The 22,383-nt window shown below is 44.4% G+C and overlaps 2 protein-coding genes across 2 annotated transcripts; both read right to left on the reverse strand.

Moving 5' to 3' along the window:
- Positions 1–4,423: 4,423 nt before the first annotated feature.
- Positions 4,424–7,227, reverse strand: LOC109744814 (short-chain dehydrogenase PC-15). Its single transcript, XM_020303952.4, has 3 exons — positions 6,765–7,227; positions 5,520–5,679; positions 4,424–4,988 (listed from the first exon to the last, which is right to left on the reverse strand). The coding sequence occupies exons 1-3, from the start codon at positions 7,120–7,122 to the stop codon at positions 4,652–4,654; spliced, it is 855 nt and encodes a 284-aa protein (XP_020159541.1). The 5' UTR covers positions 7,123–7,227; the 3' UTR covers positions 4,424–4,651.
- A 10,061-nt stretch (positions 7,228–17,288) lies between these two features.
- Positions 17,289–19,072, reverse strand: LOC109744813 (protein FAR1-RELATED SEQUENCE 5-like). The gene is made up of 3 exons (XM_020303951.1): positions 18,389–19,072; positions 18,072–18,295; positions 17,289–17,493 (listed from the first exon to the last, which is right to left on the reverse strand). The coding sequence occupies exons 1-3, from the start codon at positions 19,070–19,072 to the stop codon at positions 17,289–17,291; spliced, it is 1,113 nt and encodes a 370-aa protein (XP_020159540.1).
- Between the last annotated feature and the right edge of the window lie 3,311 nt (positions 19,073–22,383).

Raw genomic sequence — 22,383 nt, forward strand, 5'->3', positions numbered from 1 at the left:
TCTAGATGACTCGGTGTCTCAATCTGGATGCATATTGAAAGTGAGAGCAATTAGCTAGAGTAGCGTGCAGAGTATTGTAGAAATAGAAATTTGCAAAATACATACGGTTCTAAATGTGGCAAACCCGTTTACTAAACTTCTCTCACAAAGCAAAACATGATCACACCTTAGTACTCTTTGGGTGTTAATCACATAGAGATGTGAACTAGATTATTGACTCTAGTAAACCCTTTGGGTGTTGGTCACATGGCGATGTGAACTATGGGTGTTAATCACATAAAGATGTGAACTATTGGTGTTAAATCACATAGAGATGCGAACTAGATTATTGACTCTAGTGCAAGTGGGAGACTGAAGGAAATATGCCCTAGAGGCAATAATAAAGTTATTATTTATATTTCCTTATATCATGATAAATGTTTATTATTCATGCTAGAATTGTATTAACCGGAAACTTGATACATGTGTGGATACATAGACAAAACACCATGTCCCTAGTAAGCCTCTACTAGACTAGCTCGTTAATCAAAGATGGTTAAGTTTCCTAACCATAGACATGTGTTTTCATTTGATGAACGGGATCACATCATTAGGAGAATGATGTGATGGACAAGACCCATCTGTTAGCTTAGCATGTTGATCGTTCAGTTTTATTGCTATAGCTTTCTTCATGTCATATACATATTCCTTTGACTATGAGATTATGCAACTCTCGGATACCGGAGGAATACCTTGTGTGCTATCAAATGTCACAACGTAACTGGGTGATTATAAAGATGCTCTAAAGGTATCTCCGAAGGTGTTTGTTGGGTTGGCATAGATCAAGATTAGGATTTGTCACTCCGAGTATCGGAGAGGTATCTCTGGGCCCTCTCGGTAAATGCACGTCATAATAAGCCTTGCAAGCAATGTGACTAATGAGTTAGTTACGGGATGATGCATTACGGAACGAGTAAAGAGACTTGCCGGTAATGAGATTGAACTAGGTATGAAGATACCGACGACCGAATCTCGGACAAGTAACATACCGATTACAAAGGGAATAACGTATGTTGTCATTACGGTACGATCGATAAAGGTCTTCGTAGAATATGTGGGAACCAATATGAGCATCCAGGTTCCGCTGTTGGTTATTGACCGGAGAGATGTCACCGTCATGTCTACATAGTTCTCGAACCCGTAGGGTCCGCACGCTTAACGTTCGATGATGATTTTGTATTATATGAGTTATGTGATTTGGTGACCGAATGTTGTTCGGAGTCCCGGATAAGATCACAGACATGACGAGGAGTCTCGAAATGGTCGATAGGTAAAGATTCATATATTGGACGATGATATTCGAACACTGGAAGTGTTTCGGGGGTACCGGGTACATATCGGGTCACCGGAAGAGGTTCCGGGCATCCCCCCGGCAACTACATGAGCCTAATGGGCCAAGAAGTGGACAGACCAGCCCCTAGGGGGCTGGTGCGCCCCATGTAGGCCAAAATAAGGGGGAAGGAAGGAGGGGAAGAGAGAAAGGAAGGGGAGCAATTCGGCCTCCCCCTTCCTTCTCTCCTCCCTCCTTCTTCCTCCCCCCTCCAGATGAATATGGAAGGGGGGAGGCCGAATTGGGAGACGCCCAAGTAGGATTCCTCGTACTTGGGGTGCCCCCTTGGCTGCCTCTCCTCCCCTCCAACCTATATATATATATATGTATGTATATATATATATGAGGGGGGCACCGCTAGAAGACACATCAACACTTGTTAGCCGTGTGCGGCGCCCCCCATCCACAGTTTACGCCTCCGGTCATATTCATGTAGTGCTTATTCGAAGCCCTGCGCGCATCACTTCACCATCACCGTCACCACGCCGTCGTGTTGACGAAAATCTCCCTCGACACTTTGCTGGATCAAGAGTTCGATGGACGTCATCGAGCTGAACGTGTGCAGAACTTGGAGGTGCCGTACGTTCGGTGCTTGATCGGTCGGAACACGAAGAAGTTCGACTACATCAACCGCGTTGTCAAACGCTTCCTCTTTCGGTCTACGAGGGTACGTGGACACACTCTCCCCCTCTCGTTGCTATGCATCTCCTAGATAGATCTTGCGTGAGCGTAGGAATTTTTTTAAATTGCATGCTACGTTCCCCAACAGGGCTGACCCAAATTGCTGGTTAGGTCGCCCCGCCAGCGCGATTCGCCGACTATTTCATGCAGTATGCGTCAAATAGGGTTTTCCACCTCCTATACCGCGCATAACGCACAGGCGAACGAGATTCCTATATAGCGCTTCAGGCGCCCATTTCATTGCATTTAGCAAACGAGCACACACCCCTCCTGCTAGCTGGCCCGACCCATCCAATTTTTTTCTTTTTTTAACTCTGAGAAAAGCTGAGTGAGGGGGTAGGGTAGGATTTGAGCACACGACGTCCTGTTCTCTGTTCCCCACAGTAACCAACGGACACCCTCCATGTAATAAACGCTCTACAGCTCAATGAAGGACATTCGATGATGGCTACTCCTGTTTTGGAAGAATGTAGAGACTTACTTAGAGATATAGGGAGGGTTTTTCTTCAGCATTGTAATAGAGAGTCTAATGTGACAGCTCATGAGCTAGCGGAATATGGACGTGCAAACGATCCGTCGTTGTGGATCGAGGCGCCTCCTAGCTTCCTTGCCAAATTTTTGGCAAACGATGTATCCGTTATTTAATTTGTAATAAAGCTAGCCATGGAGGCCTCCCCATAAAAAAAACCGGACACCCTCCATGTTTGTTTACATCTTCTTCACTCTTTCCTTCTTTCTTTTTTTTCCCTTTTCCTTTTCTTGCTCCTGTTTTCACTTTTTTGGAACGGTTTGTTCAGTTTTTTATATTCTTTTTCTTTTTTCTTTTTTAATTTCTATTGCTAAATGAGTGATTTTTTTAAATGCATGGTTTTTTTTCAAAATCGATGAACTTTTTCTAAAATTGATGAACTTTTTTTAATGTGTGAATTCTTTTTCAAAACCTATGACCTTTTTTCAAATTCAAAATTGATGAATTTCTCTGAAAGTTGATGATTTTCTTTCAAAATCAATGAACTTTTTTCAAAAATGATGGAGATTTTCAAAATAGATGAATCTTTTTTCAAATTTGATGGACTTTTTTCAAAATCGATATTAAAAAAATTGAAGACCTTTTTAAAATTTGTGAACTATTTTTGAAATTTGATAAACTTGTTTTCTAATGCATGAACTTTTTTGAAGGTTGTGAACTTTTATTATTGAATAGGCCAATTCTCTTTCATGTTCGTGAAGTTTTTTTGAAATATGCGAACTTTAAAATTTGGTTCACATTTTTTAATAAAATCAGAATTTTCTAAAATATTTTCAAATAATTCAAAAATCTATATGATACAAGAACAGTATTGTGCAATTTTGTGTTTACTAACGTGACTAGAATTATTCTTAAGCTTTCCTCGCTGCTACACATACTAGAGTCCACTGGTTCAAGTTACGTCTCAAGTTCGAATCTTTTGGATACGCTCTTTTTGGTGTTTCTTGCGCGCTGTTATACGATTTTTTTGCTCTGCTCGTCTGTGGGCCCGCCCACCAGGCGCTGTAGTGATCGAAAAAAAATGTTCGCAAAAACTAAAAAAATGTTCATGATTTCAAAAATGTTGGCGGTTTGATAAAAAATGTTTGCGAATGAAAAAAATGTGGATTTGAAGTGGTTCACGATTTCAAAAATATCTTCGTGAATTCACAAAATACTCATGATTTCAAAACATATTCACGAATTTTAAAATATGTTCGCAACACGAAAAGAAAAAGGAAAACATAAAATAAAAGAAAAAATGAAAAATGAAAAGAAAAGGTGAAAAGAATAAATAGAAAGAAAAAACAACGGAAAAAGAGAGAACCGGTTCAGGAAAGGTTCTAGAACCTTCCTAAAATATGTGTGGGGAACATCCCGGAATGGGCCGGCCCAGAAGAAGACCACGCGCACGGAAGGGTTCCCCATGCGAGACTTAGTCTCCCCTCAAAAAAAAAATTGCGAGACTTAGTCGCGCTGCCGGCTAGAAAGCTTAGAGCGAAGCTTTCAAGATGTTTGAGCTGCAGGAGCCAGCCATATTGGTTCAGTTAGCAGCATTTCTGACAGTGATCCACCCTAAAAGAAACGTTATTGCTGTGATCCCAGACTTATAGGCTGCAGATCCTCATTAGGCTGTAGTCACACTCAAACTGCATGACGAATACCCATTATGGCAGGAAACAGGAAATTGACATTTGTTTGTGCTTCAGGATTGTGCAGCACTCACAATCCTGTATACCCAGACATATAGGCTGCAAGCGAAACAAATGGCAATTTCCTGCCAGGCACAATTGAGGCTGCTGCACAAGATTGAAGAATATGTTCCACAGATTCTCACCTATGACAGTAACACAAGAAACCACAAATTTCGGAATAATATTACATTACTAAAACCATTATTACATAATAACCGGGAGGACTTTACACTTGGACTGAACGTTACAAATGGATATGGACTGGAAGTGTGTGTACTCATGTATTGTGAAATACAGTATATCTGTAGTGAGGGCCCGAGAGACCAAGTAGTACTCATGAAATGAAAATGGGACCCGAGGGGGCAATCTCTCTGGTTCACGCAAGAGCTATCTTCCAGATTACATTTTCATGACCAGCCTGTAGAAGTAATCTCTGAACCACAATGGGGCATAATACAGGATCGTCAGAATAGCAGTGAACTGGCCATAAGCGAACCAAGCCGGAGGATTCTTCTTCAGAACCAATTTGACAACTCTCTTTGCAAGGTCTTCTGCTGCAACACACCCGGCGCCCTGGGATATATCCGTCCTGGCTCGAAGTGATTTCTCGTATTTTTTGTAGTACTTCCAGTCGTTTATTTGATCATACTTGTCTGCAGAATTGCTTCCTATATTTGACTTTGTGCCTCCTGGAGCAACTATCATGACATTTATGCCAAAATTTCTTAGTTCCACCCTGCAACGATGCAATATCTAGCAAGTTAGGATGGAAGATAATGAAGAAATGCATATTCAAAGAGTACAAAATGTTCAGTAACGAGTTGAAAGAGAAAACCGTGCAAGAACATGACATGTAAAATTACAAAGGAAAAATCTGAATAGTATTCCTATGTTGTATATGTTGCCATTGAATTCTTAGATCTTACGGTTTCTGTCAAACAGTCATTTCCCAACATGATTAAACTATCTTGTGATATTCAAGTAAAGGTAACAACAACATCTAATACTAACTACTTAACATAAACTAACTGTTAAGTGCTCTATATATTCCCCAAGTTAGATTAGGACTCAGAAAATTAATATAGTATCAATTTTTTCAGATGAAGGAATTTCAATTTTAAGAATGCATCCAAAGTTGCATCCATAAGTAATGTTTCACCATTGAAAGGCTTGTACTTCAGATGCTTTAAGTTGTCCCATAAAATAATGTTTTACATTTAATGGACAGCACAAAATCACTGTAACAATGATCCTTGAACACACAAACCTTAATGTATCGCTCAATGCATGTAGAGCAGCTTTCGATGCCGAATACGCACCAGCCCATGGTCCTGGAGCCAAGGCTGTAATGCTTCCAACATTCACAATTGTACCTTCTTTTCTTTCCATCATATGGGGAATAACTGCTTGAATCATCCTCATTGTTCCTGCATGTGAAAAGACAGGTAAAGTCATTTAGTCACACAAATGCAGGACCAAATATTAATCTAGAAAAATACTACTATGTTACTCCCCTCCGTCCGGAATTAGTTGACGCTCAAACTGATGTATCTAGCACTGAAATACGTCTAGATACATACGTTTGAGCGTCAACTAATTCCGGACGGGGAAAGTACTATTTTTGAAAAGAGACATTACAAAAATGAACCATCCAATCCAAGGAGAGGGACAGAAGCATTATAAAAGACCAACAGCTCAATCAATAGTTCATATAGGATGAAGTTGTAAAGTACACACATTCAGTTGATATCACTAAGCTTTCAGATGAGAGACAGTCTTAAAGGTGAAACAACTGCTGGCCTTGCTGAATTGTTTTCCAATTTCTTATGCAATTAGAGATTAGACATGTTTATCACAGGATTAACGAAAGACAGGCAGAGACAGTTTCTGAACTCCACAATTTCAATTGCCTCCCAGACCCCGTTAACATTGCAGAAGCAAGCACACTATACTTCTCCTAGTGTGTTCATTTATCTTTAGCAGTTTTGCTACTGGGAACAGGATATTCTTTGAAAGACCACTGCCCTGATCATTTCATCAGTGGAACAGGATGCAGCATGTCCTGCTATATGTTTTAAAATTAGGGGTATACACCTTGTTCACTTCAGATTGTAATTCAAGCCGTAGGCATCCTATACTAGCTGCTGTTGTAATATGATTGCCAATGTGATTCGTTAAATCTCAGTCGAATAAGCTAGATACTGACAGCATACCACTGACTACAGTCCACTTCTTCAAGTCTTCTGCACGTACACATTTGAAGCGCTCCCATGAATAAATTCACATATTTTCTATCCTCCCTTCCTTCATGGCGAGACGGCCTTAGGGTGTTTCTTGTTTTTTAAAGAATGAGGACAGCCGTAGATAGATCCAACTATAAAACCCTTTGTTTCACTATGAATCTGTGAGAATCCAGAATCTTGTCTACCTTGAGGATATCGCCATCAAGGTGCCAAACAAACAGAACAAACAATCCTCGCACAAAAAGAAAGCAATGATTTTGGTAGCCTACCATAGACATTGGTGTCAAAAACCTGGTGGAACGACTCCATGGGCACCTCAGCCACCGGCGCGACGAGGTGGACCCCCGCGTTGTTGACGAGCACGTCGACGCGGCCTAGCTCCCGCAGGGCGTCCTCAACGGCGCGGCGCGCGCTCTCTTCGGAGCGCACGTCGAGCTCCAGAAGCAGGTACCGCGAGTCGCCCTCGAGCCCGCGCATGGACGCGCGCGACCGCGCCGTGGCCACGACCGCGCACCCCTCCGCCGCGAACGCGCGCGCCATCGCGTGCCCGATGCCCCCCTCCGAGCAACCTGTCACCAGCACCACCGGCCGCCCCCGTCCCTCTCCCTCCCCTCCGGGAACCGCCATCGCCGGGATCCTGCCTCCTTTGGCTCACGCCGGGTACTGTAGTTGGATTCTCGGAGGCGTGACCTTTTCTGCTGACTATTGGTGCGTACTCGCGTCGTGTCTCTTAATAACATTCCGAGGTTTTCCGGCTATTTATCAACGACGTGGCTTCCATGTAAAAAAAAAAACCTTGTTGATGTCTTTTTTTAAACGAAAAAGGATAACGCCAAACACGTGTGGGCGTTGGCCAACTCAACCACACGCCCTCATCCGTTCAACAGTTTGTGCACGAATCTTGGCATGTTTTGGCTGATTTTGTGTGCCACGTAGGACAAGTCGCGTGTGTGGTGTGTGAGAGTGTTCGCCCACACGCCGGTTGCCCCCCCCCCCCCCCCGCGGTCAACGGTTGCCACTCGGAGGCGTGCAGTGGAACTGCTCTGCGCCGGCACGCCACGCCCGAACTGCGGTTGCCGTCAACCACGTCGCGCACTTCGCCCCCCCTCCCCTCACGGTTCCATTTACTCTCCACTTCATTACTCACCCAACCCACCCCGCAGTTCATTCGATTGGAAGAGAAGGCGAGAGGAGAAGGCGATGGCGGAGGCGGAAGAGTCGACGGCATTCGCGGTCATCGGTGGGACTCGTCGGACCGGAGCGTATTCGCCGGAGTGCCTGCAGAGTGAAGGTAATGCTCCTTCCCACGCTCGCATTCCTTCCCTGCATTTCTCCCCTCTCCTCTGGGGTCAATGTTTCGCTCGAGATTCATCGAGATTCAGGCGGATTCGCGATGCTCCGGCATTCCCGCCGGCGGCGGAGTCCTGTGCTGGTCGTTTTCGGTGGCATTGCACAGTTTGGCCGCCGCCGCTGCGGCTGTCATGCCGGTGTGGCTCGGCCTGCCCGCAGCCACATCCTGGTTCTGCCTTGGGATTGAGCCGGCGTTTTTCTAGCCATTAGTTATGTATTTGTCTCGAAATGCTATTTGCAATCAGTGCAGGAAGTTTTTTGTTGACGAATTTCAGGTTATGATAGTTGCCAATGAACCCTAGATCTAGGTAGTTGTATTTAAAAGTGCAGTATGAAGGTAGACATGATAGTTTCAGTAACTATCTGCACTGGATGGCAACTAATTCCTTGATCAACTGTGTCAGTTGCCACAAATATGTTTTCCATGTGGCAACTATTTTTGTGCACACACCATGGCTGTTGCCATGCTGTAGGCATGATAAAGTGTAGTAAATAGGTAGTCATGGCAGTTTCAGCAACTATGTGCACTGGATGGCATCTATTTTTCTGATCAAATGTGTCAGTTGCCACACAGTATGATTTCCATGTGGCAAGTATTTCTGTTAACACACTAAGGCTGTTGCCATGATATAGGCATGATAATGTGGCAAATTCACTATACAGTAGACTCAATTTTGTTTTTTGCCATGCTGACTTGTGATATCTGAACATATTTGACCGTATTACATGGCACCTCATTTTTAAGATGAGGTCAGTGTGTGAGTTGCCACAGTACAGGTTGTTTAGTAGATGTTTTCAACACTTTTTGAATTGTCTTGTATTTTAACATGGCAATTTCAACCTAGTACATTTGCCTTTGAATATATGACAACTATGTGCACTGGATGGCAACTAATTTCCTGGTCAAATGTGTCAGTTGCCACAAGTATGATTTCCATATGGCAAGTATTTCTGTTAACACACTATGGTTGTTGCCATGATGTAGGCAGGATAATGTGGCAAATTCACTGTACCATATACTCAATTTTGTGCTTTGCCATGCAAACTTGTGATATCTGAACATATTTGGCCGTACTACATGGCAACTCATTTTCAGTATGAGGTCAGTGTGTGAGTTGCCACATTATAGGTTGTTCAGTAGATGTTTTCAACACTTTCTGAATTGTCTTGCATTTTAACAAGGCAATTTCAACCTAGTACATTTGCCTTTGAATATATGACAACTGATTTTTTGTATGAGGACAGAGTGTGAGTTGCCACATTATATGTTTGTGCAGCCGAAGTTTTGTGCCTTTCTTCGTACTATCTTGTGCTAACATGGCAACTTAAGCATTTTGTTTCAAGTGCCTTATGATCTGTACATTTTTCAAATGAAGCCAATGTGTTTAGTTGCCACATTTATTGTTGGACAATCATAGGGGGTGTGGGTGTTCATACGATATTGCCTAAACTTTTTGCCACTTTCAATTGAGCCCATGTGGCAAGTACATTCTGTTAGGTGGCAACTGCTTACTTCATACTTTCATTTTCACCCTGACAGTTTGCTTTGTTCTTACCTTAGCAGAATGGCTCGCGGCGATCATCAAGACGACGATGATGATTTCATGGAGTTACCGCGGCAGAATCGCGCAACTGGACGGACAACAGACGGCGATGAGGTAACTGTCCACCCCCCAGCCCCCCTTCCCCCATATGTTTCGAATGTCATATTGAGTTTGCAATCGTCTGATAGGGTCTAAACCTTCATGATAGTGAAACATGGCAACAAATGATCATTTCTCTGTTTTGCAGAAGAAGAAACGTGATCGCAATAGGGCTTCACAGGAACGCCTGACTATATTGACCGAGGGATTTACCGACGACCAGAAGGGAGCTGCTGCTGAGTTGGGGATGCAGGCTCTGATGGATGTTCGGTGTAAGAATCTAGTGAACCCTGTATGTGATTGGCTCGGTGAGATTTACGAGCCCGCCTCCAGGGAATTTGTGATTCCGGGACGTGGAAGACTGCCGTTAGACGAGGAATCCGTGTTCTGCACGTTGGGTGTGCCCCGTGGAGAAATCAAAGTCCCGTATGAGGTCAATAATAAGATTGAGTAAACGTTGTTTGCCCGTTTGTTTCCTGGGATGACATCCATGCCGAACACGACCGTGCTGGCAAATTCGCTGGAGGGCATGAAAACCCATGGCGAAGTTTTTAAGATGAAGCTACTCATGTACCTGATCCCAGCTGTATTTACACCGACCACATCTCTTCGCTCAAGCAACAAATGCTTCCCCATCCTGGTGAATGCTCTATCTCTACTCCTTCATTTTCCTTCAATCTTTTGACTCCTATGTCATCTGTAAGCTAGTCACTGCCAGTTTTTTGATGTTTTCCCATTTGATTTCTGATGCAGCAACTTCTTGTCCGGAAATTTGTGTTGTGCAGGCAAACCTGAAAGAAGTGAAGAACATGAATTGGTGTAAGTTCATTGCGGACTTCCTGCATGATGCATTCTCAAACAAGATGTACCAGAAGGGTTGTCGACTCCATTTAATGGTATTTTTGTACTACTCTTTTGCAAACACTCCTAGCTCCTTGAGCATGCATGGCAACCATGATGGTGACATTGTGGCAAACTACCATCATAACAAGATGGCAACTGCCAACATAACTAGATGGCAACTGCCAACATAATTAGATGGCAACTAACAGAAATACATGGCAACTCTTTCCTTCTTCATGCCCTCCAACTTGATGATTGAAGGAACATACGTTAGCTTCTTTTTTGCAAAATACCATGATTGCAACTGATATTTTTTCTTTTTTAAATTGTTGTACATCAGCTCATGTACGTCGATCGTCTTGATCTGTCCACTGTGGACTTTGGGATAGGAGGCCCGCCGCCTCCAGACAAGTTTGCTGTTTCCGCGTGGACTTACGATGCTGTCAAGGCTGTGCTTGCCGCGAACAAGATAACTGATACGAAATACGGAAACTGCAGGTTAGTTCTGGCTTCTTTCTTTGCACGACATTCTTTCAAATTTGACGCTGCATAACATATGAAAAAAAATCCCCATACGGCAACCGGCTGTGGCTAACAAGAGATGACTAACTTGTTAGCCATGGCTGTCTGCGCATGGTATCCATGTCTTACGCCACATGGCAACTCTGCCATCCATTTTGAAACTTCTAGCCTCTTCCTCTTTTTTATTTTTATTTTTGCAATACATGAACTGTTAGTTAGTGTTCATTGTTTTCTCTCTTTACATGCTAGCTGTTTTTTTGGTTTTTTCCAGCTGATGGCCAAGCATGCTATAGACTACAGCGTGTTTGGTGGGCCTCAAAACTTTGGAAAGTGGATGGACGTGCACTCAGCTCCGTCTTGTCCTGTTGAGGTAATCAAGGATATATATCTATGGTTGTGTTTGGTTTATTTTGATCTTGTGCACGTGACTTTAATACGGTTGGTTACTGCTGCTTCTTGTTTCGTGCACAGGCGAGGGCACCTGTTGAGCATGTAATATGGCAGTTTGCATCCGGAATGACCAGCTTGCTCGGGAAGTTGGTTGAGGGTTGAAAGTCCCTTAATGGCTCTGACAGCGACGCGGTTGCGAGGCAGTTCACTCCATTTGTTCCAGAACGGACACATCGGCCAACTGGTTGCCGTGGTCGGTACGACCACAACAGCTCGCAGGAGCTTCCTGACACACAAGATGAACTAGATGGAGATGCTGCTCTCGACAAGGACGATGACGATGACATGGAGAACGTGCAACCTGACACCGACGATGACGAACATGTTGAAGTTCGTGCAGGTGGTAAGAAGGGCAAGGGTGCACTAGATGTCCCCTCACCGGAGAAAGTCAAAGAACAGACAGCTGCGAGAGGCAAGGGGGTGTTGCCCTCAAAGAGGGGGAGGGATCCAGAGGATGTTGGGCAGGGCTCTCCTGTCAAGAGACCTAGGACCGATCCCTTAGCTGCTAGGAGGAGGTTCGACTTCTATTTTAGTGTTTTGTTTTGTCTATCCTTTCGAACAGACTGACCCCCTTTTCCATTTGTTTTTTTGCTAAGCGTGGCAACGATTTTCGTGTCTGACACTTGGCACCTTTTTTCGCCTCTTTCTTATATGTGCAGCGAGGCAACAGTTGGTGGACGAGCAGTTACGAAGAAACAAGCACCAACGCCAACCCGTGTTTCTGCTCGATTGAACAAGGGTGCCCCTATTGCTGGTGACACGCCTTCCACTAGGTCATCTCCTCGTACGTCGACGTCCAACACCGGTGATCCTGTCGTGTTGCCAGATTTGAGGAAGACAGTCAAGAAGTAGGTTATCCCTGTTCTTTTTCATTGCCATATTGCTATATTTTTGCTTTTCAATGCAGCTGTTCAGCTTGCCATATGGGCAACTGCCATCAGTCCCACATTGCAACTGCTGTTGCTCCCATGCTCTTTTTCTTTTTACTACATGGCAACTCCTGCTTGTTTTGCATGGCAACTTCTAACCAGGCAAAATGGCAACTCTTATTCCACCTACATGGCAACTACCATCTTTCCCATTTTGTTTGTGCACTCATCGACACCTAGTTTTGAAATGGCAATCCTGGCACATCACACATTTCTTACATTTTTTAAGATGTGTACCATGGCAACTCCTCTTGTTCTGCATGGCAACTGCTAACTAGGCCACATGGCAGCTCTTTTTCCACCTACATTATAACTATCAGCTGTTCATCTAACAATGTTCGTGTTTTTTTGTTTCAGAGTGAAGAAGACTACCACACGCATGACCAAGTAGAACCCCAGAGACCCACTCGAACGCATACACTCAAAGCTGTCCACAGGTGGCAACTCAGACGTTCATGAGGCACAGTGAGCAAACCTGCTGCTGCACCGTCCACTGTTCCCACTAGCTCTGATGCAAGCGGCCGACCATCTCCGCCGGTTGCAGATGTGCAGGCTACAACAGCAGGCATCCGTACATCTGGGAGTGACGAGTCGGTATCTGCCAGGACTGCTGAAATATTGCCCACTCTGCTGGCAATGAAGGATGCTGCTGTGAGCCATGCCACCCGATCAGCAAGTGTTGAAGTGGACGCCCCCCGAGATCAACCTAAGCAAGGAATATTCCCGCTCATCTGACACGGATTCCAAGCGCATGGGTGGTGGCACTTCTGCGTCCACGAAAGAAGGGGCTGAGGCGACAGTTCATAATGATATGCCATCCACAGGTGAGACTCTTGGCACAAAGCTCCAGCTTCTGGTGCTCCAGAGGTTGCCAAGGTGACCGTTACGCGAGCTGGTCTTCCACCTAGGCGTCGTAGCCCCCGCAAGCAATCTGCAGACATACCTAACGCGCCGGCTGTAGCTAGGAGCAGCAGAGATGACTCTGGTTATGTGCCTGCGTCTACACTGTTCCCACGACCTGCCAGAAGCAATGTTATGGAGAGAACGGAAGACCGGAGTACAACCGACCCAGGTGGCAAGCCGGGCATGACTGACGGAGGTGAACGTGCGGAGCAGACTGCGTCTTTACCCGCAGTGGATAACCCCAGCTTAAATCTGCGCACTTCTAAGCTCCCAGTCAACATCGGTGTCCCCTACAGCCCAAACAAGAAGATTATCAAGAAAGCTACGACTGATACCGCTGACAGCACGCCCCGTCCTATGAATAAGCCCGATGATTCTGCAGCGGCCGATGCAGAAATGTTTGTTGATCTTTCACCCTTGGATTCTGCCCAGCAAGTTGTTCGCGGTCCGGCCAGTAGGCAGGAGAGGCACCCAATGGCCTTCACCCCACCGAGCTGTAGCCTTGGCATCGATTGCAGTCAAGATGAACCGGTGGTGCAAGATCCTTCACCAGTTGCCTTTGCTTTCCCGGCAGGCATGGCCCCAATGATGGCGCAACCAATGGTCGAGGGCAGGAAGGCTATGAAGTTCGTAGAGCCGATTGTGCAAGGTACATTTCTTATGCGTTTATCATTTTCGTGTATACATCTTTTTAGTCCGACTTTTGTCCCAAGCATTTTTTTGGGTTCTCACTTTTGTGATGGAAAATGTTATCTGATGGACATGGCAACTGGATTTGCTTGCACGCTGTCACCTACATTTTTCTGTTGCCATGCTGCATTTTCCATTCTGCAAGCACATGGCAACTGCAGTTGATACAACATGGCAACTGTAGTTGTTGTCACATGGCAACTACAATGCATTGCACATGGCAACTGGAGTTGGCTGCACATGGCAACTCCCTACTTTCTGTGCCTACATTTCATATTCTGCAACCTTTCTTTCACACTAAATTTGTTTTGTTTTCCAAGTATCCTAACCCACTTTTTTGATCCTTGCAGCCACCCCTGAGGAGATTACACCGTCACTTGATGAAGCTTACCGCCGGATTGAGGAGGCAGCATTGCAGAGGAGGTCCTCACGAGGTCAGGGCCAATCAAGTTCCAACGTGCCTGTTGAGTCGGTATCTGAGGATACCATTAGAAGTGCCACCCCTGGTTCTGTGAGGCAGCGTAGGGTAGTTCACGCGCCACCCGCAGATGATTATGAGCAGGAAGTCAAGGCCACAAAGGATCAGAACCAGCTGTACGAAATTGTCAAGCGCTTTGGAAATGCGAGGTCCAACATCAATCACATGAAGGAGCTGAAAGCGTAATGACCACACCCACATAAACCTCTCATTTGCTTTGCTCTTTTTACTATTCATCCTTTTGCTATTTCTAGATATGCTCCGTTTACGTTTTATTTCTTTTTTTACTTAGTAGACATGATTCTTTCATGTTATATCATTTTCATACAACTCATGTTTGGACAGAACCAAGATCATACAATGTGATGCGACATACGTTGACCTGGGTGATCTTGCCGAGTCTGTGAGGCCACTCGGTAAAATGTCGAAGAATGTAGTTGCATGTGGGATTGACTTCATCAACAGGCATATGGATATGTCTCCCGACAAAACAATCATGCAGTACACTGTGACGTGCAAAATATGGGATGGTGACTTCCACCACAAAATCCTGAGGAAGCATTTTGCTGCGCATGGTGATTTCAAGCTCACAATGAAGAAATGTGTGAGCACTCCTTCCTTTTTTGCACATTTTTTCCTCCCATGTTATTTTTTGCCAGTAGCTATGCTTCAGATGTGGGCTACACCCTGTTTTGTGACAGCTGTTTCATGTGGCAACAGCTGCCGTGTAAAATGACTTCTGATTTGCTTTCTTAATACAACCTATGTGGCAACTTCAAACTAAAATACATGGCAACTTTGTTCATACATGGACGGCAACTTCTTTTAATTACCCACTGTAACTAAACATTATACGTTGGTCTACTTTTCTTGGACCCTTGATGCTTTTATGTCACTCATGCGCTTGTTAGTGTAACCGGTGATATCTTCACATGTCATTTTCCCAACTACATCATTTCTGTTCTTAATGTGAACTCTGCTTCTTCTTTCCTTCATTTTTGTTTGCAGGTCTTGTTCCCCATGTTCCAGGAGCATGCACCACACGACCCACATGACAAGTGTGGTCACCACTACGCGATCTGCCTTGACCTGAAGAACCAACGTTTTGAGGTGCTTGATTCAATGCGTTCAGAAGCTGATGCAGACCTTACTACGCATGCTGAATACTTCATCAACAACCTCAAAGAGACATGGAACCGTCACTATGAAAACTCAAAGGTCCAGATCAGACATTTTCCAAATTAGTACGTGGCCACTACGAAGCAAGGAAACCGGTATTTTCCCATCTTTTCTTCATGTGTCCTCCAAACCAATGCTTACCCTCTCTTTGTCACCTCTGAATTGAAGTTTATGATTTTTCTCTATGTTCTTGTGAGTTAACCTGATTCTTTTCTTGTTTAGGCACGACTGCAGCTTTCACACGTTGGAATACCTTGCAAAGTGGGAAGGTCGACGGGTTCCTGTCGTCACAGTTGCAATGGTCGTCGAGCTCCGCAAAATTTACACATGGAACTGGTTGATGAATGAAGATTTCAACACGCGGTCCAACGCACGTGAGTTCATAGAGGAAGCTGTCAAGAAAGCCGCCAAAAAGTACAAGTGATCATGTGGTGCTCCATACCGAAGGCCTACCTTGCATTGTGTTTCCGAGGAATGTAAGGTATTACCTTTGTTCTTTCAAAACTATGTCCGTGTACTATGTTATGGCTGCATCTCAGCGTAGCCTAGTATGTAGTGGTGGTGTGTGAGCGACATTTGAATATTTTCTGTAATATATGTGTGGATATGAACCTATTTTTTAGGTGTGACAGCAGATACGTTTATGTTTTTCAGTATTATTATGCGTTCATCGTTGGTAGTACCAGTTTGGTGTCTTGACTGCGTCTATGATGTTTGAAAACATGGCAAATGTAGTTCATCAGACACGGTTAGTGAAAGTTATCGTCCTTCTTCATTTGTCTGTTTGGTTCTTTTTTTTCATTGCTAACTATACCGGCTAGCATGGTAGTTTGATCATGCAGCCGTAACCTGTGCGGTTGCTGCACGAGACCGTTTCAACTTGTTTCCCATAGTTTGCACCACAATACAATATGTGTGACTAAAATGCGCTGACTGAACATGGAAATCTACACGATGAAGAGTCAGTACAACTAACATGGCATATTCAGTACAACTAACATGGAAGATTCAGTACAAATAACATGGCAAATTCAGTAGAAATGGCATGGCAGATTCAGTAGAAATGGTATGGCAGATTTAGTAGAAATTGCATGGCAGATTCAGTTCAAGTAACATGGCAAATTCAGTACCATACACGTGGCAACTGCAGTTATTCATTCATGGCATTTTGCTTCAAATTCTGATGCCCCTGAAGAGTCATTCTCCAATTTTTACAAAATTTAGAACATCTAGATTACAAAAAATGTCACCATGGACCAAGTCACAGTGCTCCAATGTTGCTTACAGATTGACCGTCCCTTTCTTTGGTTTCTTATGTTTTGCTTGAATCTCCAATCCCGATTTGTATCTTATCTCTTTTGGATGCCCTTTTGTGATGGAACGGGGCGGGTTCCTAACTTGGGTTTGTGTGCTTGCTGTTCCAGATCCTACCTCCGAGTTTTCAGATGATGGCCCCGTGGATGAAGGCACACTTGATGTCTGGGGGAACATGTGTAAGGCTTCCTCAGCTTTCCTCTTCTTAATCTCATCAAGCTCTCTTTTGAGGGCCTTCCTGTGTTTTTCTGCGACCCTCACTATCTCATCACTCTTGCACGCTTCATCAATTAGTTCAGCATAGTTCTTTGTCGACACAACGTGCCTCACGGCTTCCATGGTTGACTCTGGTCTCTCGTCATGCATAGCCAAAACTGCGTTTGATGTTTGCGGCACCAATGCGTCATCAGCATCCCAAGTCCATCGCTGCCTTATGAAATGTCGGGGCATTCGTGTCACCGCGTTCATGTCCATTACTTTTAGTATGTGACATCACACAATCCCGCCCCGTTCGAATTTGCAGCATTGGCAGTAGTATTCGCTTTCGCTTATCGATGCCTTCACAAAGTAGTTCCTTCCCTTGTTCGGGTCTTCAGATTCTGAATCCGACATGCCCAGTATAGAACACACCTTGAACGTATGTTCGTCCACCTGGAAAGCCATGTACATGCTGTCACGCTTTATTTCTTCCTGGAATCTGCAAGTTTTGTGTGGTTTTGTTAAACTCTTGTGTGAAATTTTTTGTAGCACCTTTTGTTGTTGTGGCCAATGGAATTACAATTCGTTCAAACATGGCAACTGCAGTTGAGTAAACATGGCAACTGCAGTTGAGTAAACATGGCAACTGCAGTTGAGTAAACATGGCAACTGCAGTTCATTAAACATGGCAATTGCAGTTCATTACACATGGCAACTACATAACAACTTCATTTGGCATTTGCACTCCACACCATCATGGCCAGTGGAAGTACAGTTCATTAAACATGGCAACTGCAGTTGAGCAAACATGGCAACTGCAGTTCATCAAACATGGCAACTGCAGTTGAGCAAACATGGCAACTGCAGTTGAGTAAACATGGCAATTTAAGTTCATTAAACATGGCAAACTGTAGTTCATTAAACATGGCAACTACATATCATGGTTACTCTGTACTCAATGGCTACTTTTCAAAAAAAATCATCATTTTCAAATAAGCATTTCAACTGCATTGCATTCTACATGGCACCTACTACCTTCATGATTGTGCAAATAAGTTTGTAACACAACTGACTTACTTGTTAAAAATCTTGTTGGTGTATATCTTGCTCATCTGCCTCTCCATTGGTAAATACGTTACCAATTTTGGCTGCTTGAGCGCGGTGTTTGTTTCTTGCTGTAGGTCGGATCCCAGTATTTTTTGTTGCAAAGCGGTGTACTGCTTGGCAAACTGTAGCAATGAGTTGCCAGGGCTCACGTACCGCTTCAAAACAGCATTGAACCCCTCACTGCGCTGTGTAGTCTGCAGAAACGGGAAGAAGCACTGCAAGTAGTAGGCCGACACCTAGTACATTCGCTTTTCCCACAAGCTAGCAAGCGTCTCGTGGTCTTGGACTTGATATGTTTCAATCATAGCCATCCAGCTCCTTTCAAACTCCTCCACCGTCAAGCTGTGGTCCACGCACAGCTCGAATGCCTTGTGCAGCTCTGGACGGTCAGCAAAGAACGGTCCTAGCGTCTCCTCAGCCTTCTTTATAATGTGCCACCTACAGTGCCTGTGCACTGCCAATGGAAAGACCTCCTCTATGCCTGCACGCATGCTAAAATCCTGGTCTGTTATTATGTTCATCGGAGCAAGTCCAACCATGCACTCCAAGAAGGTCTTGAATAGCCAAGTGTACCCATCCATGTCTTCGTTCCGAACGAGCCCGCATCCGAACTGCAATGACTGATTGTGGTTATTTATTCCTATGAATGGAGCGCATGGCATCTTGTACATATTAGTGAGATATGTTGCGTCGAATGAAATGCAGTCTCGGAAATGTTTGTAGGCTCTTCTTGCAGCACCATCCACCCAATACATGTTCCTGACACGGTCCTCATCGTCTAATCTTATCCTGTAGAAGAAATCTGGATCTTCTTTCGCTTTCTCATCGAAGTAGGCTATCGTGGCTTCTATGCCAGCCAACTTCCTTTCTCTACGGTACTTTGCCTTTAGGTTTGTGACGTCTGCTGGTATGTAGGGCATGCTACTCAGAGACCCCTTTTTGATGTGGATGAGGGAGAGTATCTGCACCATTCTTGATGGACCGAAGTTACAATCATGTAGCAGCTTTATGAATTTCTTCTCGAGGGGGGTGAATCCTCTGTGGGCGGTCAGAAATTTTACCAGGTCAAACTTCTTTATTAGCTCGTGGTTGTGCTCGTCAAAATATTCAGTGACCACCCACTGTGCTCCATCTACGTTCAGCTTACACCGGACAGGGCATTCCGTCTTGACAATGATACCTCTCTTTCGTTCCGGAACGACAGGCGCATCACCTTTGCCCTTCTTGTTTCTTCATGCCTTGTAGCACCTCATCTCACCTCTGCTGTACTCGTTAGTTCTTTTAATTTTCCTATGGTATTCGGTGTTGACCGCAAACCCATGGAACTTTGCATATGTCTGGTAGAATTCCTTTGCATCTTCAAACGAATCAAATCTCTGCCCAAGATACGGTGGCTGAGGTACTATGATTTCTGATTGCCCACCATCTTCATCCCCTTGTGCTTCGTCATCGGTTTCATCATTCACTTCGGTATCGACGGCTGTTTCATCTGCTTGAGTGTTGCTTGTGCTAGTGTGCTGTAGCGACCAGACCTCAAATGGCCTGTGCTGCTGTGCACCAGTGTCATCCCTGGATCAGTAATGCTGACACGCACAGTACAAATGGAGGATTTATAATAGAGTAGCAATCACACACTTATTACATCGAATATCTCCGAAGAGATTAAGTGTAATAAACATGGCTTAAGGCCATCTAATAACGATAACAGCGGAAGACTTGGAAGATAAGTGAGTCCATCAACTCCAGCGGCATCACTGAGTATAAGACCACGACCTAAGGCACCTTACTCGTCGTCTGAAAAGTCTGCAACATGAAACGTTGCAGCCCGAAAACGGGTCAGCACATAGAATATGCTGGCAAAGCAACACAAAGAGAGCAATGAACAATGATAATGCTATACTATATGCATATATGGCTGGTGGAAAGGCTCTATGGTTACAGTTTTGCGAAAAGCCAATTTTATCCTACTGCAAAGGAATAAATTTTATTTAACTATCATGGTGGTTGAAACATTGAGAAGGTACCTCCAACTCAATCCCAATTAAGTAACATCATTAACCCAACAAAATTAATTATAAGTATCACGGTGATGAGATTCAAATGATAATCCAGGTACTAGATACTCAAGTTGTCCATAACCGGGGACACGGCTAATCATGATTAGTTTGTACACTCTGCAGAGGTTTGTGCACTTTTCCCCACAAGACTCGATCGCCTCCGCTTGATTCTCGCACTGCATGTTGTTTGAGAAACGGATGACCGAGACACAATCTTTCAGAAACAATCACTCTCTACTCTGGATGGACCGGTACACCTACTTTCCCCTACATCTGCTAGTCCACCTCTTCAAGAGATCCTGTAACCTACTCAGCTATGCTAGAGCCCATAATAGCTTGTGGCTGCACACAGAAGTTTCTAGCATGAATAATCTTATGATCCCTTTGAGCCTGGGTGGCGGACCTTATACAAACAGACAACACTGGGTTCTCCAGGTGCCTCAATCCACCCAGATGTGAGTTTTAGTTGCCACCTTAAGTTGAACCATTAATTAACATCTCACATCTGTCATGGATATCACTCAAACCCAATCCACGTTTACGAGCATAGCATGGCAATATAATAGCAACGTAGAAGAATCTCCCAAGGGTTTGATAAATAAAACATGTAATAGGTACTACCTCAACTACTTCCCAATACCCACAGTTTAATTAGATCCTATTCATGCAATGCGTTTGAGGAAAACAGATCTAATGCAATAAAACTGGGTATGAACGGGGTATGATCAAAGTGTTACTTGCCTTGCTGATGATCCGCAAAACCTAGCGAGTCGAAGTAACAAGCGGCACACTCCGGGTACTCTATCGCAAACAAACAAGCATACAATCAGCACTCAACTAATGCACGGGTAAAACTCGAATGAAAGATCCAACCAGAAAGTTCAACTTAAGAACTCCGGTTTGCAAAAAGAATCAACTCGAAAGAATCAACGAAAGTCAAACGGCGAAAGAAAGAAACTTCGTTTGCTAATCTGGATCTAGGTCGAATTTTACTGTAGCAAAAACTTGTTTGAGTAGGTTAAACGGAAAGAGAATTTCAAGACGAAACTCTAGGCGCTTGAATCGCCTGATTCCGATAAACGAGCGAGAAGTTAAACAGATTCGAAAATTCGATCAGAAATCGAATCTGAGAAAATAACGAGAAAATCCGACGAAAAAGAAAAACGGACGAACGGTTAAATAACGAACGTTCGTTAACAGAGAAAAACCGACGAACGCGTTCGTTAAAACGAACGGTTCGGTGAACGCTCGCGAAATAAGAAAACCGAAAAAAAACCGATCTAGGTTTTTTTTAAAACAAAAGGTTTTTTTTTCAGAAAACCGGTCAACAGCAAAACGGCCGGCGGCAGCAGTACCTCGTCGGGGCTCCAGCGAGGCTCCGGCGGGAGGGGCTCGGGCGCGAGGGGTGCGGGGCTCGGGGAGGGGGCTCCGGCGGTGAGGGGCTCCGGGCACGGGCGCTCCCGGCGGTGGGCGGCGAGGCAAACGGCGGGCGGCGGCGGCGGCTCGGGTGAGGAGAGAAGAGAGGGGGGGCGTATATAAAGAGGGGAGGGGGCGGCGGCGACTTGGGGAAGGGGTCGGCCGGCGGTGGCGTGCGGCGGCCGGACTCGGGCGGCGCGGCTCCGTGCGGGAGGAGGAGAGGCCGCGGGTGGGCCGTCGGCTGGGCCTTTGGCCCAGTCGGCGCGGGCGCGTATTTTTTTTAAATAAGTTCCGCGGGAAAAATTGCGTAGAAAAATAAATAAAAATCAGAAAAATATGAAATAAATTTTCCCCGTCTAGTTAGAAAATCTAGAATAGGGTGAACCTTTTTTAAAATCAAAAATAAATATTTTAAAAACAGGCATATTTTTAAATGCAATAAAAATTGCAAATAAAATCCAAATAAATCCCAAATAAGGTTTTTAACATTTTTACTCCAGTATTTCAATGTTTTGGAGAAGTCATATTATCTCCTCTCGTTTATTCTAAAATGAAATATTTTTCCGGAGTGAAAAATAATTAAAATCCCAATCCTCGTTTGAAAAATCAAATAAGAAAATTCGAGAAAATCCCCAACTCTCTCCGAGGGTCCTTGAGTTGCTTAGGATTTATCGAGGATTTGTCAAAATGCAATAAAACATGATATGCAAATGATGATCTATGTATAACATTCCAAATTGAAAATTTGGGATGTTACAAACCTACCCCCCTTAAGATGAATCTCGCCCTCGAGATTTGGGTTGGCTAGA

Source organism: Aegilops tauschii, chromosome 2 (genome assembly GCF_002575655.3).
Source record: "Aegilops tauschii subsp. strangulata cultivar AL8/78 chromosome 2, Aet v6.0, whole genome shotgun sequence".
Classification (NCBI taxonomy): Eukaryota; Viridiplantae; Streptophyta; class Magnoliopsida; order Poales; family Poaceae; genus Aegilops; species Aegilops tauschii.